This window comes from Gymnogyps californianus, chromosome 22, assembly GCF_018139145.2.
Source record: "Gymnogyps californianus isolate 813 chromosome 22, ASM1813914v2, whole genome shotgun sequence".
NCBI classification, from domain to species: domain Eukaryota; kingdom Metazoa; phylum Chordata; class Aves; order Accipitriformes; family Cathartidae; genus Gymnogyps; species Gymnogyps californianus.
The window spans coordinates 4575433-4597476 of record NC_059492.1 but is presented as its reverse complement, the minus strand read 5'-3'; the positions used below and the strand labels follow the sequence as shown (position 1 = coordinate 4597476).

Here is a 22044-nt window from a genome sequence, read left to right as displayed (position 1 = left end):
AATTCACTACAAACAGTCTTAAATTAACCTAGTACTACGAATGCCTTGTTTTCTTTGTGCTTTCAATCAGTGGCGCGATCGGATGATAAACGTAAATGCATCAAAACACAGGCTGCCGTGGTCCAGTTTCTACAGCTGGCAAGCACCGGAGAGGTGCTCGCTGTCGCTAAGGCAAGTGAAGGTTGCAGTTTTGCTGGGGTAGGGCTTTTTTTTTTAATTATTATTATTTAAACGAGTTGTTCTTCTTGTTGCTTATTTAACTCATGAGTGGTCATCGCAGCTTTCCAACTAAGCCAGGATGTCTTGCTCCAGTCTTGACGTGGTAGTGCAATTACAACGCTCTGTACCTCAACCGAGTGCTGACAAGCTGCCAACTGAGATTTGGCGATAGGCGGTGCGGCTGTAATGGTGTCACTTCGACAGAGGGGCCGGGAGGGCAGCCGTGGGGTTTCAGTTTTCTTACGCTTATGCAAAAAATATCAAAAAACAGGCTTGGTTACTGGTGGCACTGGGGGCTGAGGACTGTCTGCGTCCCCTTGCTGCAGGGTAGGCTCCGGAGGGCAGTGGGTACCGCAGTTACATGCTCCCAGGGAACCTGCCCACGCACCCTCAGCCCTGCCAGGACAAGGAATCCCGAATCCAGCCCGAATTCCCACGCCAGCAGAAAGCACAACCGGCTCATGGGAGGCGATGTAACCCTGCGGCATGCGTCAGAGCCAGGCCACTAACCCAGCCTTGGGGGAGCCCCTGCCACCTCTCCGGCTGCCTACGACCTCCCGTCCCGGTCCCGTCCGGGTTGCAATCTCTTTGGTATCAGCTACGAGGGGGTGTGTGGTGCCCGGGAGACCTGGCTCCTCCAAATGCCACACGATGCAACCAGCTACCGACGGGCCGGTGGTCCCTTTAGTGCCCCTTCTTCAGCTTATTCATCTACAGCAAGATACCCGTGCTCTGGGTCACTTGGGGGAAAGGAAAGGAGGGCGAAGGGATGGAAAAGGCTAGATAACATTGCTTCACGATATTCCCACCACCAAGGGACTGAAGGGATTGCTCCTTTCTCCAAATCTCAGTTAGAGCTTTCAGTCTGAACTGACAAGTGTAAGTTGTTTCTTTAATAAAAAAAGTCATCATGTGTCAATCCGCTCTGGGTGAAAACATGGGAAAGAATCATAACAGAAATATGATGCTTTGCCACCAGCTGCATGTGTTGCCACTCAGAGAGGATGAAAGGAAGACCCAGAGACCGGTGGCAGGGTCACGCCAAAGGCTCCCGAGTCCCTTCTGCAGCTAACGCGCTTGGAAGTGCATCTCATGCATCTTGGATTGTCCTGAACGCCGCCTTCACTTCAGCCACCATCACTGAGATTTGCTAAGAGGAGCAAAGAATTGAATGGTGAGGTCAGGACAAAAGAGCAAACAGAACAAAACAAAACACGTCTCGTAAAAAGTACATCTCATATGTAAACACACAGGAAAGAGGGGTCTGTCAGGCCCGGGATCAACCACGTTACTGTTTTAAAAATGACGACAATGACAAAAATGAACAATACAACCTCTGTCGTCAACAACAAATAATAATAATCACATCACAGCTCTTGTTCACATGGCTGATGCCGGCCGACCCGCGAGGAGCGCGCAGCCCCCGCGCGTGCCCGAGTCCCCGCGGTTGTGCTGTAAACCAGACTCTCACGTGCTGCGCGCGGCTCTGGCGTCGTCCCAGAGCTCTTTGGTGGTCGGGGGCCGTACACTGGCGGGGAGGGAAGGAGAGGAGACAATGGGTTTTTTTTTTTTCTTTTTTTTTCCTTTTTTTTTTTCAGTTCAGTCTTCCTGCATTGGCAGAGAGATGGCTTGGACGACTCCCTGGTCTTTTCTCTTCTCTGAAACATTTTGCAGAAGAAGGGTGAGCTTTTTGTAACTTTTGAATGCTTTGTGTGGGGAAGAGGTGTGAGTGAGAGGACTGAGAAGTGTTCTGCAAGAAACAAACATCTAATTCCACACGTCCTTTTTTTTTTCCCCTATGTACAATCCACATACTTAAAACATACGAAAGGAACCACATCAAGCGACAAATTCAAGCCTCGCGGATGTTCATCTTGAAATGTAATGTAGGTCCTGGTCCAACTTTGCTTGATGTTTGCCCATGCTTGCATGCAGAGGATCCTGGTTTGCTTTTGGTTTGGGAGACTTTGGTTTACCTTTTCCCTAGGCATCATTTCGCTCTATTCACTACCAAAAGGAGTAACGTAACAGTGGCTGATTAAGTTAAAGCTATCGGTGCCCAGCTGAGTTCCTCCTAGTAGGGTCTCCAGACGGACTCATCCATCCTCCCAGTAGTCGTCATGGTCGTCGGCGAGTTACTGTGGCTCCCGTCCGCATCCACCCCGTCGTTCTGATTGCCCAGGTTGGGATTCATTAAGTTGTTCCCCGCTGAGGCACTTGTACAAGAAGAGAGCATCCGGGTGGGGGAGCGCTCGCCGCCCGCCACCATGGAGAACTGGTAGGAGCCCGAAGACGTGCCGTAGTACAAATGGTAGGGAGAGGGGTTGGCCTGGAAGGGTCCACTTTGGTTTTGCGTGGAGCCGGGGTAGGGAGGTGGCAGGTAAGTGTGATGGAAGCGCGTCGTGGTGGGCATGCTGGTCATGCTGATGCCCCCGATGCCCGTGGCGGAGGGTGTCGCGGTGTAAGGGAAGGCAGCGGACATGGCGCCGGGGTAATGCATCCGCGGGTCGGAGAACCTGGTCTCGGTGAGAGCCGGCAGCGTCGGGAAGGAGCGATCGAACTGCCGGGGGTCAGAGAAGGGGCTCAGATCTGACGTGCCTGTTGGGGTGGAGGAAGAAAGTGGGTGGTTACAGCACTATCCTTGAGGCTTGTAGAGTTTGTCCTGTAGCCTGGGCCATCCCCTGCCCAAGGAATTAAAGTCAGAGGGAAAAGCATCTCTGGGATCTGCCAGGGAAGAGGGCTGGGGAACTTAAATACAAGAATCCTAAACCCATTTGTTTAAGTTGTTCCCATTTCCTGTCCTAAAACTTGTTGTTTCCTATCCAAGAAGGGACACGACTAAGCTGACTTCTCTAGGGGTCTATTCATCTCTGGCAGATTAAAAAAACACACCCCATAAACACAGAAAAAAAATGTTTAGCCATTACATCAGCTGTGTAGTAAATAAATGGATGCAGGCCCCAGACGGCCAGTCCCTGAGATAGTCGGTGGTGTATATACACACACATGGAGACAGAGAGGAAAAGCTGGAGTCCAGACCAGCCTGCTAAGCCTTCTTGTGGGTGGCCTGTTCGTGCTGATACCATCAGGGGATGGAGCTGATAAACACACAGCTGAAAACTCCCAAGCTAGGAGCCACAATATCCCTCTGCTTGATTTCTCTGTGTATTTTTCTCCTTCCAAGAGGATAAAGAGAGTGAGAAATTCAGGCTTTCTTCTACTGGGGGAAGGGAGGCTTGGGTCAGCATGGTGGGGATGTTACCCAGCTCCCTCGGATGCTGGAGCCCCCCGTACCTTTTCTTGGGGGGGGTCTAAATTCAAAGCGGGTCGCAGCCAGCTTGTCACTGGAGAGGAACCTCTGCCCGGTGCTGCCGGGTCCCGTCCTCCTGTGGGAAGCCCAGGTTAGAGATGGGAATCCACACCAGCAGATCCTTTGAGGACCTCAAGGCTTTTCTGTGGCGGTCTCAGCTGTCCTGAGCCTGGTGCCATTTCCTTACAGAGCCCAGCACGCCTCTGGCGTATCTGAGACAGAGAGAAATGAGTTTTGCTCTCCAAGGAGAGATGCGAAACCTCTCTCCTCGAGACCTCAGCAGCCCACGCCAAGCTCTGGCACTGGTTATGCAGGAGGGCACAGCCAGAAATGCTGCGACGGCGCCTTTCTCAGCCTTTTAACACCCCTCCTGGGATGAAAATCTCTAGAAAGAGCAGTTCTAGCCCAAAGCACCGGGCTGGTGCACCGAGCTCAAAGCCTCGGCCAGCTGGAGGTGGCTTTTCATCCTGTTTACTCCCAAGACCTCTATTTTTCCCTTGTTAAAAGCAGGGGCATCGCGCCTTTCTGCTTTGGTAGTGCGATCTCATCTGGCCTCAGTGGCTTTTTTTGTCACATCGGCTGGATTTTCAATTGTCTCGGAGCAAGACAATGTGTGAGATGAGTATGAGAAACGTGCTTGTTGGTTTTAGATAGGCATATATATACAGACACATTCATATGATTGTATATTTGCTATGCATGCATAGGGATGTGTTTTATATATATTTATTACGATGAAACATTTCTAACTTCTCAGGGCTGGTGTTCCAGGCCCTGCAGCATTTCCCCAGGAAAAAATACTTGAGCTAATCCCTTCCAGCTAACTAGTGGCAAGGGCATGCTCTGGAGGAGCAGATAAGGAGGGGATTTGATCTGAACCCTCTTTCTCATCCCAGGTGAGTCCTTCAGCCATCGGTCGGTCGCTGGAAGGAGAAGGGGAGGGGAGGTTCCTCCCTCCCCTCCAGCCGTTTTGCGGGCGATCGGCAGCGCCTGCCTTCCCACGCAGGCTCCACGGAGGAGAAAGGCGGGGGAGCACCTGGTTTGTGAACGTGGCTGCGGCTTTGGTGCGAGATAAGAGAGGAGCAGCTCAAAGCTGTCATGAACCGCGCCGCTCTGCACACACCCGGGGCTGGATGCAGCCGAGCCGAGCGTGGAAGCGGCTGCCTGGCCGCAGGGCCATCCCTCTTGCATGCTATGTGGAGGGGTAGCATGCTTGGGCTGGCTAGAAAAGCACAACGCTGCGAAAAATGCTCGCAATTGACCAAGCCAACCTGATTTCACATCTCAGCCTGCCAGCAGGATGCTCTACCCCATCCCAAAGCCATGCTACTGCAAAAGCAGCACCAAAACTGCTGTCAGGCACTGTGAGCTGAGGTTTGGAGACCAGCTCTGCAAGAAGCAGCTTGACCAGAGCCCGTAGCTTTAGCAATCCAGCAGCATCACAGCATAAAAGGTAGGACTATGGGACAAAAGTCCTGGCTGAACTTGGACTGGAGAGAAGAAGTGCTATTTTCTGAATGTCTCCTCTTTATACACATGCAGCCCTGCCACTGCGGCCCAAGTAGCTGGACTGTTTTGCCATACACTGAGAGAAAGCAGTCTCAAAATCCCCCTCAGCCCCCAGAAAACCCAGACTGCTGCTCGCTCCCTTCCCGAGAGCGGATGACAATCTCCAGCGATCAGACCACGCTCCTTCGTTAGCTTTCACATGCCCATAAATAATATTCCATAAAATGCAAATCGAAATAAAACGTAAGTGCTCAGGGCACATTTCCCTTTTCCTCTATAATACACTCAAAGGGTTTTTTCTTTTTTTTTTAGAGGCTACGTTTTATTGGCCTGAACTTGCAACGTTTGGCAATGGGTCCTTGCTACTAATTTAGACGCAAGTGTGTAAGAGTGTTAATTACAGGCTGCATGCGTGGCGAGCAAAGCACGGTGATACTGTCGGGTCTAGAGACACGCCGGCTATTGCCTGCGAAACACCGGCGGGCAGTGGGCGAGCTCTCCAGGTGCCAGGCTTTGAACCCCAGGGTCTCTGACAGACAGCACTCTGCAGGGCTGGCCCTCTATAACTCTGAGTGTGTGTGGGTGCGAACCCCTTAGAAAGCAAATCCCTCGGCTGTGCCTGCCCCGGCCACTGAAATCCACAGCCCCGCAGAGCGAGTGGGGCATCCACGCGACCATGACCAACTCGCTTTCATCTTCGCTGGGCCTTGGGCTTAAAGTCTGGCCTAGAATAAAGCTCCAGCTTTCCCTGACCAGTCTGAGGCTAAAACAAAAACCCCCAAACAACCCCCAAAACAAAAAACCACTTGTGTATTTTGTCTCTCTGTTATCTGGGGGGAGTTTGGCCTTCCCAGGCTGTGCCAACCAGACACCAGGCTGCTCTGCCGTATAATGTCAGTCTCTGTTTTCCCGTGGCCCCCAGTAGCCCCCGGGGAGGCAAAGCCCATCCATCCCCGCTCCCCGCCGCGACACCCAGGCGGGAGAGCCGCCCTGGCCGCACCGGGCAGAGCCGGCCGTCGCCGGACCAAGGCACAGAGCTGCCTGGCGGAGAGCGGTTCCTCCCGGGGCCTCCTCCATAACCACCGCCATGTTGTCCACGGCCCGGCCCGCCGCGGGGGGCTCGGCGGCGACCCCGGCTCCGCGCAGGGCCCAGGGCGGTGGGAAGAGCCCGCCGGCTGAGGGGAAGCCCCGGCCGGGGCCCGTCCCGCCGCCAGCAGGGGGCAACGGCCGCCGGGCCCGCGGCGGGAAGCGGGAGGAGGCCGCTAGAGGGAGCCGCGGCCGCGCCGGCCTCGCCGCCGCCCGGGCTCGGCGAGGGGAGCAGCCAGGCGAGGACCGGCAGCCGGCGCGGCGGGAGCGGGCCCGGGCCGCCAGCGCGGCGGGGAGCCCTGCGCCGTCCACAGCGCCCTCACGGTGAGGTCCCTCCTCCGCCTCAGCGCCATCACCTCAGGGCTGCCTCTCCATCCCGTCTCCTTCACCTCAGGGCTGCCCCTCCATCTCGGCCCTCGCCTCACGGCTGCCCCTCCATCTCCTCTCCTTCACGTCACGGCTGCCCCTCCATCTCAGCCCTCACCTCACCACTGCCCCTCCATCTCGGCTCCTTAGTTTCAGGGCTGCCCCTCCGCCTCAGCGCCCTCGCCTCAGGGCTGCCCCTCCATCCCGTCTCCTTCACCTCATGGCTCCCCCTCCATCTCGGTTCCCTCGCCTCAGGGTTGCCCCTCCGCCTCACAGATCCATGCAGGTCGGAGCCACACAGCCCCATGCCCGCAGCCCCGTCCGGGGGCATTGGGCCTCCTGCCCTGCATTCAAGGAAATCCCCGCTGAAACAGCCCCAGCAACGTCCAAATAAAACATCACCATTAATACCCTCTATAACCACCTAACTCAGCAGCAAAGCAACCCTCCGTCACGCTCAGCCAGCCATCAAACGGCAACCTGGAGCAAGCAACGTGCTAAGCAAATGCCAGGGAAATCGGAGCGGGTGAAGCTGTACCCTCGGGCCCCGCGCTCCCTTCGAAATCACAGCCGACGACGGGCTTTAAAAATCACATCTCGCTGTCCCCTTCTCCAGCGCAGGCAGAGCCCAGCGCATCTCGCACACACATCTGCGTGGTAGCGCTGCCTCGGAGGATTTACTACAGTTTGCCTTGCTTACTCACCGTCCAGCCCCCATTTGCTTTTTTGGACCCTGGCAATCTGAGCTTGAGTATTTCAGTTGTCCAGTTGCCAATCAAAATATTTGAAGGAAATGTTTATTTTCTTCTCGAAATCACACCAGCTGCTGCACTAACTGAATAAGCCCATTTAGCTGTAAGAATTTAACCATTGTAAGAGTGAATTGAGTCCCCCAACTACTCCAAAATCTGACCCAATCTATCAGCGGAAATGTCAATGTTTTGGATGGGAGTTTGGGGAAGTGTGGAATGTGTATTAAATAAAAGCCATGTAAAGGTCAAAGCCCTGATTAGTAATGCCACTGTCTCCTCGTTAGGGCTGTGCTGCCCAGGGGACGGCGGAGGCCGGGACACACCCCGTTATTTAATTGTGCAGCTGCAATTTGCACCTTTTGAGGACCCCCAAGTCCCCCCGCACGTGGAGCTGGATAGAAACAGGCTTTCAAAGCCGCTCAGCCCCTTTCCAGATAAAACAACCGCACTCAAGTGACACAGCAGCTTGCTTTTCGGCTCGAGACAATACGGGTCTTTTCTTGGGTGGATGGCAAGGAGATAAATGCAAAGAGCCACCTCTGAGCGCCTGCGCGGCGATGGGAGCTAAACCTCGGCTGGTTCGTGGCAGAGCCGGGCAGGGCGGCGAGGGCTGGTCGTGAGCATGGAGGTGGGGAGGCTGGTTCGTGAGGCTGCCGACCACAGAGGTTTCTCTGGGTGTGTTCAGCCGCCTCCCTTAAGACCATGCTGGGTTTGGGAGCTGCTTTGGATGGACCGAAACTGGTCCCCGCACCCTTGCTGGGTCAGGACTGGTGGATCTGCTCTGAGTTCCCTGGAAGCCTCCATGGAGCCGAGGCAACGGACCCTGCAAGAGGTTTTAGGGACTAACGGCACAGACCTGCATCCATCCCAGTGAAGCAGTGGGGGCTTCCACTGCCTCCTAACCCAGGGAAGTACCTGTTCTGCCTGGAGAGAGGAAAGGGCAGCAAAAGCAACGTCAGGACCTCTTCAGTGCTGCAGCACGGAAAGAGCTTTGAGGGACAACTAAACAACAAGCTCACCCAGGGCATGTGCGCAGAGCGCAGCACTGAGGCTCGATGTACGGCAGTAGGAGGAGATTATCAGATCATCTGGGGCTGTGCAGTGACGTATGGAACCTGAGCAATTCCACAGCACCCAAGATATCACCCTCTGGTCCCCATTTTAGAGATGTGGGGAACATGCAGTGGCTTACTGAATGAAGTCAGCAATAAACGTAAGCATGTGTGTATATGACACAACGCACACAAATACAGTGTGTGGTACACACAGAGAGAACAAAGGAAATTTAAAGGGAACTTGATAGTGTGGCACTTTCCAAGCGCATAGAATATATGAATATCTTCAGCCTGGCCATATATCACCGTTTTATTTATATGCATATACGTGCCTTGCAAAATTGTCATGAAAAATATAGCCCAGGGGAAAAAAAACTCCTTTCCTGTCTTATGCCATGATGATTGACGACAATGTAAACACTAATGATACTTTATGCTTATGTATATAATACGCATGCATGTGTGAGACGGAGTGGGGACAGGAATTCTCTCTCTGTATATACCTTTGGCTATTTTTTCTCTGCTAGTTTCTGTGATGCTTGGACCTCCAAGTTGTCTTTCAGCATTTTTCTGACCTCTCTTCCTCTCTGCTTCCTTCCCCTGATCGTAACGGCTCCATCTGGGAGCATGGAGAGGCAGGTGGCCAAAGATGGAGAGAATCTGCTCTGTACGGGAAGGTGCACGAGACGCATTTGATCTCTGAAGACCCAGCTCATCTCTAGAGAAGGCGCCGCTCTCCACCCCACCCACGCGTGCAGGCACACTCTCACGCCTCTGTCACATATGTTAACAAGTTCATTCGTTTCCAAGTCAGAGCCAACTAAAAAAGAAAACAGCCCCTTCCTCCCACCCCACAAAAAATAGAGCAAAATTTATTTTGGGGGAGGAGGGGAGGTGTTGAAAAAAAATGAGGGTGTGATCAGCATCCGTTGTTACACGCCCATGGAACAATTGCTCTGTATCTGATATAACCAGCTCACGAACTGGGTGCAAGTACTTCCTCTGCAGAGTTTGAAAAAAAAAAAACAAAAAACCCCAAACCAAAACACAACACCACACATGTCGCTTATCACAGCATCGCCAGGCACCACCTCAAGATTGCCGAGCACGTTTGCTGCTCAGCTTTCTAATTCTCTTCACATACCGTTGTGCTGCCGTGCAGACACACACTCAGCCCCCAAACCTACCCCGGCGAGCATCATCGCAAACCGTAGCTCCACTCTCCTGGGTCCTCTCCCAGCACTTTCAATCAGACCCCAAATATGCTGGGCAACAGCCTCCCGGTCTGTACAGGCGGGCAGGGCAGTGAGGCAGCGAAATTCCCAGATATTCCCAGCTCAGTGTCTCATGCACTGCATCCCAACCTCCTCTGCAAACTCTTCAAGGTCCATTGGGATGCTCCCAGCCATTCGTTGGACCCATCCTGCCCTTCTGGGGAGGATCCTGCTTCTAACATCCAGTCTGGCTTTATTCAGGGCCGGTTCGGCCCCATCTCCTGTGCCAGCGCTGTCCTTCATAGCTTACATTAGCTCCTCTCCCTCCCTGATTGTTTACCCCCTGGATGTATTTATACAGAGCAATCAGCTCCGCTCCCAGCCCGCCTTTTGCTAGACTAAACAAGCCAGGCTCTCCCAGCTTCCTCTCCCGCCACAGCCTCTCTCTTCCCCTCGCCATCCCCAGAGCCCTCCTCTGCCCGCATCCCCCTGCCCGGCACCTACCGCATCAGGCTCAATCCCCGCCACTCCATCCCGCAAAGCTAATGAATAAGCTAACGGTGCTAATTGGAGCCGGTGGGTGAGCTGAACGGGAAACGCTCCCTTGATTGCAGGCACTCCCTCTGGCCTGCCTGCGCTTTGCTCTTTACCTGTATTCAAAGGGTATTAAAAAAAATTAACAAGCCCTGACTACATAAAAGGAAGTTGCAGAATTTACAACCCAGCCTGCAGCTAGACCACCTTGCCTGCTGAGCAGGTTTGGACCAGGCCAAGTCTGCCATGGGAAACCCACTGTGGAGCGGAGCGGCAGGCTGATAGGGGAGGCTGATGGGGTGATAGGAGATAGGGCTCCGGCTCCTGGGTTGCACCGCAGCCAAGCAGCCCAGCAATGCAGGCAGTGCCCTCCTGCAGCGGGACCCCGGGCTGGAGGCTCCCCACCGGCAGCCTGAATCTGGCAGCGCGGATCCCAGCCCATTCGAAAATCTCACGTCAAAGGCAGGATGGCATCCCTGGAGCCTGAGGCAAATTCAGCCGGGCTCGTTGCAAGCTCGCCTGCTATTTATTTCGCTCGTCTGCTATTTCGTAGGAACTGCAGCACTTCGGCACCCTGAGCTGTGGCTAGGAGATGGAGGCGGCTGCACGTCAGCGGCAAAAGCAGCGGTCGCGGGTGCTTGGACTCTCTCTTGGAGGATGCTCCCGTCCAGCACTGGCCTGTGGTTCATCTTTGACGGTTACATGCCAAATTCATTTAAGGGACATCCACTGTGCAGCGGGCAAATGTAATTGAGAGGAGCAGAAAAGCAGTTTAAAGATAGGCACAGAAGCCTGCGGAGCCTGAAAGCAGGCAGGAAACCCATCTTAAGCGTGTTCCTTCCTTTGAGGCTGAAGCTGAATCCCACAATATGTTTTCTTCCCACTAATGCTTGCCTAGCTTCCTTTGGAAACAATTTAGTCTCTGCCCATGGTAGAATGTTTTTATCCATTAAGAAACGGATATTTTAAAGAAACCATAAGTCGATCTGGACAGGGATTAGGAAGCAGCAATTCAGTGTATTTGCTGGGCCCATAATTCAGGACTTAACCTCAGAGCAGCCACGTTGCATTTCGGAAACAATAGGGCACTCGCTGCCTATGCCAAGAGGCTTCTTAAAAGTAATGTAATACTTTAAAAATGTATATTTAAAAAGAAAAAGAGAGAGAGAGATTTTACTTTAAATGCATATGGTGAAGCATTCTGCTGATGACTGGCCTATGTTAAAAACGTTGCACTGGCTTTAAGTAATGGATTGGAAATCAAGCTGGTTAAAGATGAGCAGTTTCCAGATCAGGAGATCTGAAAGCTCTTCACCAGCAAAGACAATGTCTCCCAAACCGTCCAGCAGACGCTAAGGCTAGGAGAAGCAGGATGGAGTTTGCAAAAGGATCCAGCGTTTACTGTGCTCCCTGTGAAGTCAAGGGAATTCGGTTTCGCTGGAGCAATACAAAGAGTGTGCAAGGGGATGTTAAGTGCATTAATCAAAACAGCTTGTTCTGTTACTGAGTAGATCAAATTTAAAATCACTTTGCAATTCTCCTCGTGTACACAAGGCCCCTACATGTTGCCGGACAATGCACACAATTGCTTTTGAGTGGTTGAAGATGTTTCCACCACAAAGCTAGAACACAGGAGCCGGCTGCGTGGGCGGTCCTCCTCTGTTGCAAGGGGAATAAAATGGTTCAGCATGAACCACTGCTGAAACATGGGCAAGGGCAAAGCGTCGCGCAGAGAATTGGGGGCTGCTAGGACGATCCCGGTTCTCCCCGGGAGGACGTGTGTCTGTCACCATCCCACTTCCCCAGAGCAAGGGGGCCCCGAGAAGCAGCCGAAGGCGGGCAGAAGCAAGTTCCTTTAACATCTTGCTTCACTTTTGAGAGCTACTTGATTTTTTTAAGCTAGAAGACAAAACTCAAAATGAAGCAAGCACACAAGGCTCTGGCTTCGCGTGCCCCGTAATAAGGAACCATTTCAAGCCATCCTAATGACAGCTTGGTGTCTCGCTGCGGAGACGGGAGAGCCGGGATTTCAAAACCTCAGATTTTCCAGACCTCGCTGGAGAAGTATTGGGCCAAATCCTCACTGGAGGCAAATGGCTCTGCTCTGCTGAAGCCAGGGAAGCAGCGCTGGCTGATGCGAGGTGAGGGTCTACCTGTCCTACCTGCCCGACTACCGGGCCAGATTCTCATCGCAGCTACACTGGGGTGAACCCAGAATTACCCTATTTTCCCCCCAAAGCAGTGTAAGTGGGAATGACATCTGGTGTGTGGAGGGCTGCAAACGTCCGTCCCATTTGCGGACAGGCATGGGAAGGGGTTGATTCTCTGCCCATCTGCACGGGGTCAGGCAAGACCGAAGCCACTGAAATACACTGACACTGGGCAGTGGGAAACCAGCGCGAGAGCAGGATCTGACCCGCTCGGCCACGGTGCTGAGCACGCTCTCCTCCCATGTTTCCTGGCATGCCCTTCAGAAACGATCGGTTTTCTCTTACCGGGAGGTTTTTGGTTTGAGACCATTTAACCTCAGGATGATCATTTTACATGGGGGCTATTTATAACCTCCAGGGGCTGCTTTACTGAAAGTCTTCTGCAAATGGCTGAGGGCCATATTCTTCTCCCATTTACACCAGTGTCCTTGCTGTGATCTCCACTGTGGCCACAGCCTTTGCTCCCGGGGAGGAAAGACTGGACTGGGCCAGAGCAAATGTGTCTCCAAAGGACCCCAGTTCCTCCCAAAGATCAACGCTGTCTCCTACGTGTCTGCCTGCTTCAAAGCACAAACCCCACGTGCTGTGTTCAGGAATTGGAGGTGCCTGAATCCCCCCTCGGCGGCCGAGGCTGTTTCTGAGCATCTCAGCTCCCCAGCCTGGTTTTGCCAGAAGCGGATTAGGAAGCGTTCGCGCAAACTGCTCGGTCAGCAGAACCGAGAGGCCAACCACCTCCGGCACACGAGCGGAGGGCTGCCGGGCGTAGGTGATCGTGGAGGGAAAACCTGCCTCTCTGCCTCTCGCTGGGCCCCTTTTAATCCCCGCACAGGGATGCGAGGATGCTAAAAACATTAAGGTTGGGAAGCACCCAGGTAAAGGATAGCGGGGGCCGGATGAACTCCAGCCTGCCCCGTTGGTCCCTCCTAACCGATATCTCGTTATGCTTTTTGCTAATCGGCTTCTCGTGTGTGTTACCTAAGAACGTGCCAAGTCGTGAGAATTACAGGCCTGTTAACTCCTGTGTTATTCTTGGCACGGGCCAGGCTCCACTTGCTTGGGTAAAAATTATGATCTTTGTGAATAAGCCGTGTGTGTGTGAGAGAAAGAGGGGGGTTTTTTATTATTATTATTATTATGATTGGTTATAGTTAGTGCTGTGTCAAAAGGACAGGGCTGAGATTAAAATTACTGAGCTGATTCTGCTGCCAGTTACGCTGGTAAGAACCCACAGTAATTTTAAGACAGTTCCTCCAACTTGGGAACAAGGGAGCCAAGAGCAGAGCATGCACGAACTGCCTTTTGCAGCATTCCTGGTACTTTGGATTCACTCCGCAGGAAAGATTTGAGATGGCTAATTTTGTGTGTCTCCACTCCTGCTGTCACTTGACATTTGGGAATTTGGCATGGACGGTAGCTTGTGGCCAGTTTCATTTTTTTCTTGTTGAATTTGTGTCATCACCTGATTCTTTGCTCCAAACGACGCTCTTTGGGTTTCTGGCACTACAGGGGACTGTGCTAATTTAAAATATGCATCTTTTTTTCTTCCCCCAAGAATCTCTTTCTTTATTATATAGCCAATGGGACGGGCCTATAAAACTCTTTCTCTCTCTCCCTCTTGCTTTTTTAAACAAAAATCAAATGATAATCCTACACAAAATGCCCGGGTTCTTCTCATAAACCATGCTAATATCAATGAAAATTCCAAGCATAAAGATTTGCATTTCAATGAGAAATAAATTAAATTTTCACTGTAATTTTGGGTTGGGAGGAGCGGGGCAGCTTTTACAGTTCGGGTAACGTTTTCAAACATGTTTTTGCACCTGAGACACCCTCTTTGCCAATGACACTGAGGTTTTCAAACATCTACGTCACTTCTGAAAATGCAACACAAAGGCTTTTGGAACTTTTCATATGAAACCTTCCAAGAAGGGCCACTTTTCACCAAAACTCCAAATGCAGACAGCTTAAATACTATCCCTTAAATGCCCGTTAGTATTTCTGCCGATTTTCAAAGGAACACACCACCGAGATTAAAAATGCAGGGAAAAGGAGCACGTCTCGCGCGCGGACAGGAGAACGGTCTCTCTTAATACATCCTGGTGGCATCTGGCTGTGCTGAGAAGTGCGGAAAGCCGGGAGCGGCAAGGCAGCTGGGTGTTTGCAGATGCAATGCTTCGTTTGGGGCTGAAATTCAGGTGCATGGGAATCAGGAGGCTGACCTCTCTCGGGTAACTCTGGTGGCAATTCCTACCTCTCTCCTGGCAACAAGCTACGATGCAGATTCAAGGGGAATGCCCGAGGGCTCAGCTATGCTGATGGCAAATATGGGAAGAGCAAAGCCTCTGTGTGTGTGTGTGTGTGCGCGCGCACGCGTGCGCCCATGCAGGTGTGCATACGTGTGGGGAATTATGCTGGAGTTGGGTGATGGATCACCAGACTTGGCATAAACACAATGCAACAAGATAAGAAACGATTTGAATTAGCATGTAAAGTATAATACACCCTTTCTAGTTGATGCTTAACCGTCTACGCGGGTGCCTTCATGTCAAAGAAGCTACTGGATTCAAAGTATGTTGCTCTGATCCCCCTTGCATTCCTGCTGAAACTGCTCAGTTTTTCCTAAGACCCTGTATTTAATGGTGCACAGAGCGAAATCGCCTGAGTTTATGATTCAGCAGCCGTCTGCAGATTTAATGGGTGCAAAAACGCTTCTAGGGTCAAGAAACCCAACCAAACCCCTCCCTGGCTTGTCCCCCAGGCAGGGCTCCTTACCCAGGGGAGAGCTGGACTCCAGCCCTAAAATACCATCTGGAGGGAAGCTTGCTCGGCCAGGACGGCTCCGCTCCCTGCCCGACTGCGTCAGGAGCGTGAGGGTTCGGGGTGCGACGCCAGGCTGGGGCACCCAGCCAGTTACCTTGTATTGGAGTTTGAGCCTGGGACCCAAAGTGGCTTGGGGTGCTGAGGGATCCGCGGGGGTTGGGTGTTGTTGGGGTGACTCTCATGGACTGGCGCAGCCGTTCCAGCTCCCCGTAGCGGTCGGTGAAGGGTTTGGCTTGGTCTTCTAGCTTTTGTCTGTGCCCTGGAACATGATAAGAGAGTCTGATATCTAACCAGTTACCCTTTGGCTAGAGCACCCTGGTTACACACAAAGTCAGCGCAGCCTCCATCTTCGCAGTTTGCTATTATTCACACGGGGGTGATGCGTGGCAGCCCCGGCGGAGATGGGCTCCCTGGGGGGCTTTGCACGGCACACACACGTGGGAAGACCTCGCAGTTCAGTCAGACGAAGCCCGCCGAAGAAGGAACACAGACTGGCCCACGCGGGAGGCCCCAGATCATCCGGCAAGTCAGCATCCGATCAAGGAGCAGGATGCGGGCGCCGGGGTCAGGATGCCCTGTGCCGTGCCCGAGCCGCCAGCCTACACCAGCCCTCGCTTGCTCCGAACAAGGAAGGGAGACACGTGCAAGGCAGGAGAAACCCCATCTCCTGGCAGGGTGGTGATTGGGGAAGCAGCAAAGGAAATGTTGAATTTCATGTATATTTTCTACAGCGTTTGCTCAGTGCCTAGAGAACAAACTCTTGTCTTTCTCCAGCCCCCTCCCCAGCTCTGCCCACCCGACGGGGTCAGAGCCAAGCGGGGCTGGAGAAGGCGCAGGAGGAGGGATGGGAGCAGCCCGCCCTGGGACCACACCTTGGCCATCTCACTTTGCTTCTTTCTGTTCCTCTTTTCCTACCTGTGAAATGGGGAGACTATTCACCTCCCTCCCCCAGGCAGGGCAGCAACTAATGAGCGTTCGTAAAGCACTCCCAGCTCCTTAGGTAACAGCTGCTGGCACAGGGCAATAATTATTAAATTTATGCTAATTGTCCCCAGGCAAGAGGCGCATGAAATACACTTGATACATAACTTTCGCATTTTACTATATTAATCATTGCCGAACGGCTTCACTCTCTCTGGGCCGGATTCCAGTCTCAGTTACACCCGCACAAAGCTGGAGGGACTCCAGAGAAGCCGGAGCTGCTTCAGTTTTACATCAGTGCCGGGTTCAGACCTTGGATTCTCCTTGCTCTTTACCTGCCGCAGAAAGACAGCCATGCAACACCCCCAGCTCTTTGCACCTGCCGTGAAAGGACCTTCCCAAGGTGGCGAACGCCTTATCCTGGTGTAACGGAGAGCAGAGCTTGGGGGCACTGGAGGTACGCAGGCACGCCGGGGAGATAGGAGAGGAGCTGGGAAAAAACCTTTCTGCAGCTCTTCTGAGAGCTGGGCCTTATCAGATCTAGCCCTACGGCCCAACATCCACCAAGTCAAGCTCAGTTCTTGATGGCTTTTAAGAAGAAAAGTGACGCATTTAAAAGGCGAAAAATGCAGCCACCTCTTGCTCGCACCCCCCCCTTCCCTCCCCCCTCACATCTGCGTAGCGTGAGCTCGGTGTCAATTTATAGCAAAGTCACAGAAAGTCCCCAGACTTCCCCCTCTTTAAATCTGATGTCTGGTATCTTCTGATCTCGCAGTTGCTTGGCTCGTGGAACTCAGGCTGCACTTGCCAGGCTGTCTGCGGAGACGCCGGACGGGAGGGGAGAGCATCGACTCCGGAGGGGATCTTGTGCTCCCAGCTGAGTTCCCTGCCACGGCAGCACTCCACGGCTATCCCAACAGCAAACCACCCCCAGCCACAGCTTTTGAGGGGCCTTGACCCTCCCCTGGGAGCTCCACATCCAGGTGAGCCCCACCATCCCCTCTAAACTCTCTAATCCCCAGGCTCCCGACTGTGTAAAAGTCCAAACCGAACAAAAATGTGCTGACGCCATAGAGCAAAACTTGGTAAGGACGAACTCCCAGCAGAAAGCAAAACCCAGTGGTATTTTGAAAATGTATTTTCCCTGCTGTGTGAAGTAAACCAAAGAAACCTCAAATCAACACCATAAATGATCTCTTCTAAGCTCTGTGCGTCCCTAGACCTCGGGCATCTCTGCATTATCTGAGGGCCTTGGGAGACGTGAGCAGCATCTGTCACATGGTATTTGTGCTTTCCCCAAGGGGCAAAGCGTGTGCAGTGAGGTGTCTTGTTTTGGTCCACATTTTCTTATTTCAGTATAGATTTGAGCACAGAAGAAGAAAAAGAAGTTTACATTTTTCCTTTAACCAGTTTTCTCAGGCAGAGCTTAGCAGAGAAGCCAAAAGGACTTCAAAGACCAAGTTCCACAGAAATTTAATGGAAATTAAATTCTCTGCCTCTATCTCAGCTGAAACCCTATCCTGCGGTAGTATCTGGCATGTGACGGAGAAAATCCTGAAAAATAAATCAAGTGATCTCTATGCTGATAATGTTTTTAAAGATTATTCAGCCGTACGACTTTTAACCAAGGGCTTCATGTGGCTGCATCATGCTGCACTGTGGTTGCTCCAGTCCCCACGCTGTCTGAACGCGGGCGCAGCCCCGTGGGGTTTTTAAGCCTCAAGTAAAATAGCAGTGCTGTACTTACATCCTCTAAAAGAGGCTGGTTTGCGGGGAGATCCAGCAATTACCAGCAAACCCCCCCCCCCAAACCAAAAACTATCCTGATAAAAAGAAAGCAGAAAACTTGATGCAAATAATATAAGTCAAGGCAAACACAGGGGCTCATTTAGGAGTAAAAGCCCAGAGGAGAGCTGCGGTGGGATCAGGGCTCTTCCCAGCTCTCCTAGAGCCTCTCCGGTTTGTATCCCACCCCACAGGTGGGACCTGGCAGCGCTAAACCGTATGAAACAAGGCAGCGAATGAGTTAAAAACCACCACCTTGGACTGCCAGCCCTCTTTGGTACAGGCTGTCTCCCCAGGACTTCCTGCCGCTTGTCACTTAGAGCTAGGGACGTCAGACTTTGTCACGCAAGAGAGAATTGCTATTAATGGGTTTCTTTCATCAGAACAACCTGAGCTTTTTAATTTCTGCAGCGGTTGGCTTCATTAAAAGCCCTTCCCCATCTACCCACAGCTGTCACGGAGAGGAAACCAATGCCGTCAAGTGAACAATAGCTCATACCTTAGAGAAGAGGAAGGTGGTTTCTAGCTTAACCCAAGGACTGACTCAAAGCCTCCCGAAGCCAGTGGGCGGATTTTCAGTCGACTTCAAACGGCTCCAGACCTCATCCCAAGAAATCTGTCTGAGAAGTCTTAATCACCCCGACCCGCGAATTTTGGGGCACAAAACCTGCTGTTGGGTTTGGAGATTTTGCACTGCATTTCCAGCTGCGCCAGCACTGCCTTGCAGGTCAATATTTATGGAAACAACCGTCCAGTACTATAAAATGATGGCAGCTACTGACCTTAGGCACTTCTTGTCAACAGCGCAAGGGTTTTAATGCTCGATCGAGTTTCCGAATCAGTTAACTCCGACATTGAACATGACATGATGTAAACATTGACAGATCACCTACGATCCTGATGTAATAACAAGATCTGTATCAGCATATCAAACAAACGATCCCATTGAACACTTCCCAGCTGGAAGAGCCGATGTGAATTTGACACTTTAGGCCAGTAATAAGAAGCATACTGGAAGTTTTGGGTGTTTCCTTGGAATGCAGACAGCGAAACAGTGTGCGCCGTACTGGAGCTCAGGCCCTCAAAGCTATGATTTAAAGACACGCTTTCTGCATTAAAACATTTCAAGGACCAAACAGACCCTGCTCTTCCTTCTAGCAGTGTGCAACCTGACAACGTGGCTTCCGAAGCTGGGACCTGCATGGGGTTTCCAGGCAGTGGGGGGGGTGTCCATGGTGTTCACCAAAAGCAGTTTATTTCCCCAGATTGCTGAGATGCAGAATATAAAGTTGATCGAAGGTAGAAAGGGGGTCCAGGAAATTCATGGCTTGAGTGATACCAAAATCTCAGAGCTGGCAGATTTGATTTGAAAAAACACTCTCTGGGGTGCCTGGGGGTCCCGGTCCCCTGATTTATCTATGTTTAGATGTAGATGGGGTTACAGTCGGGAGAGACAAGGAGCTGCACAGCCTGCTCTCCGACCTCGGCGGGTTCGGATTTGGCTGTCACGTTCGTCCCCGTCCCGCGCCGTAGCCCCGTGCTACCAAACGACGGGAGAGCAGATGGTGGGAAGTGGCTTGGCCCTCCCCAGGCGTCACGCTGCGAAACGCTGGCGGCAAGCTGGAGCGAAGGAAACGCGGAGTGTTTCAGCTCGGGGGGGATGTTCATTAACACACACATTTGCAGATCATTTCCTTAGCTCCACTGAGGAGGAGACAAGAACCAGGAGACGGTAGCGTGGGCTGGGGCAGCAGCTCGAGCCGAGCCATCAGTGGCCACAGAGGCCCCCACTCGTCCACCTTCAAAGCAAGGCTCCAAGCATCCCACTGGCATGCTCCCACCATCCTCCACCGAAGGCTCTGCTCAAATATTAACAGCCAAACTCCACGGCTTAGCCGAGAAGGAGCTCACCAGGAGCAGCCCGTGCAGCCATGCTGCACACAACCCAGTGGCTTAGTCTCTACACGTCCATGAGAATGGACCACAAGAAAGCAATCAGCAGTGGATAAAACTCTGTCTCAATGCGCAAAATACCTTTCAAATCCCTCTTGTAGCCCTCAAAATAGGTACTTCAGAGAGACAGGCCAATCCTCTACAGAGGGTTGAATTTTTTCCCAGTCTGAGTCTCGGCTAGACTATCAAGTCCCAGCATGTGCTCCAGAAACAAGCCACATGTGAAACGCCTGTGTTATGGGAACAGCAGGCCTGTCCCTTACAGCAGATGTTGGGGTGGTTTCATCTTTGCACACCTATAACACAAGACATGAACATCCCTCAGGTTTTCCCTGGAAACCCACCTCCAGCTCGAGACTTGCCATGGGAAATTCCCAGCCAAGAAGAATTTGGTGGAGCCTCACGGCCAGTGAGAGAGGGAGGGGAGGACAGCATGGAGACGGGAACCGGGCTGCCCGCAGCGCCGGCAGCTGGAAGGGACTCAAACATGACGTCTCCACGGAGGATGATGGAGATCTCCACCGAGCTCCGGTGAGCGGCAGCAGCTGGCAAGTGCCAACGCTACTTCAGCCCACTTCTAAAAGTTGAAGCCCAGCAGTTCACAGGAGGGAGCAGGAGGAAAATGTTAGAAGGAACCGTCTCTTCTGCTGCCGAACAAAGTCAAGCACAGATAACTCATTATTCACATGTTTGAAGTTGGCCTGCTTACGCCATTTGGAAGGAGAATCAGTCACGGCAAGGCTTTGCTTTGGTTTCCTCTGGCTTTCGTGAGACACTACCGCTACTGTCTTTCTCCAGCTTGGAGAGAAAGGGGAGTGTGTCGCAATGCGCCTCGGCTCGCATGTCCTGGCAGAGGATTTACACCGACTCGAACAACGAAAGGAAAATAATATTTAAGGGGGTGGGGGAGAGAATTAAAAAAAAGGCTGCTAATTTATAAAGCTTTTTTAGCTGGTGGTGGTCTGAGATGAATTGGCTGCCTCTAAAAGGATGAAAATAAATATCCCTCTTTTTGAAGGAAATAGGCTGGCTCCGGGCCAGCTGGCAGGAAGCACAGAGATATGTTGCATTTACAGTAGGTTTTTTACTGTCTGAAGCTCCAGCAGCGGGAGAGATGTTCGTTCGAGGCAGCCTGGTATTGATTAGCTGGCTTTGCAAGCCCCTAATCTCCTCTCACTTATGGGTTAGTCCCTTGACTTTGCCTCTGCCTCTCTCCCTGCCCGCTCCGTGATGGGAGGCCTTGCAAGTGGGGCAGCTTCTGATAAATCCTATGGCGGCCTTTTATTACACCGGGAGTCCCCAAAACTAAGCCCTCTGGAAGGAAAACAAAGCAGGGCACTAATTCAGATATTTAAACAGAAATCTAGGGTAGCATCTCCAAAAGCTCCCGGGATGCGAGAGCCGTGGCCCGTGTTCAAATCAAAAGGAACATCACACCCAAATTTCCGTGCAACTTCGGCACAAATCCCTGAAGGACACGGGCTCCCCATTCCCAGGGTTTCAGCAGGGAGACTGAGTCTTTCTGGATTTGCAAAGATATTTAAAGCACTTTACAGCACAGGGAAAGCTGGGGGCATTCTCAGCAACAGACTGGGTAAACTTCATCGGGTTTAAGCATTTAGCCCACTCGTGCCTTGCTGAAAATCCCCACGAGTGCTTTCCTGCATCTTTCCATCCTTAAAGACCTCTGAAAACGTGACTCTCAGACTGCAGAGTGAATTAGGCGGTTTTTAAAAGTTTTGATTTGCAGATCTGAAAATTTCACCCCGTGTGTCACAAACCAGCAGATTGGTGCACATCTGCGGGAAATACAGCAGCTTTCATAACAGGGTGCAAAAACCACCAGCCCAACCTCGCTGACTTCTCTGCAGTTGCTCCCATTTCCAGGAAGGCAAAATTCATTTATGGGCTGTGATCCAGTTCTCATGGAATTAGGCAAAACCCCTGATTCAAAGATTTCAAAGCTGGGTGCTTGGGAGGAAGCAGACAGATCTCAAGTATATCCAGCTGGTATTGCCTCAGTCACGTCTGAGATCAGATTTTCAACTGCATATATTAGCTGTCACTACGTAGATCAGTGGAGTGATGCCAATTTACAGTGAGTTAATGCCTGCTATCTAACAACTTGAAATGGGACCTGCGTGGTACCAGTATAGCTGGTTTTTCCCAGTTAATAACCTGTTCCATTAGGGCAAGCACATCAAATTCCTTTGGGTGACACTGGTTAAGGATACTCTGCCCAGGATGGGGAGGACCATCTGCTGGGTTCAGACCTGTGCAAGGAATGTGCCGTGGTATAGCTAATGGATA

General features: G+C 52.1%; 1 protein-coding gene across 1 annotated transcript in view; it reads right to left on the bottom strand.

Moving 5' to 3' along the window:
• Positions 1-1843: 1843 nt before the first annotated feature.
• RUNX3 (RUNX family transcription factor 3) overlaps positions 1844-22044 on the bottom strand; it is a 38721-nt gene continuing 18520 nt past the window's right edge. Inside the window, exons 4-5 of the mRNA XM_050909936.1 lie at positions 15170-15334; positions 1844-2817 (exon numbers count right to left, since the gene is read on the bottom strand). Coding sequence (XP_050765893.1) covers positions 2294-2817; positions 15170-15334 — 689 coding nt within the window. The 3' untranslated portion in view covers positions 1844-2293. The remainder of the gene's footprint in view (positions 2818-15169; positions 15335-22044) is intronic.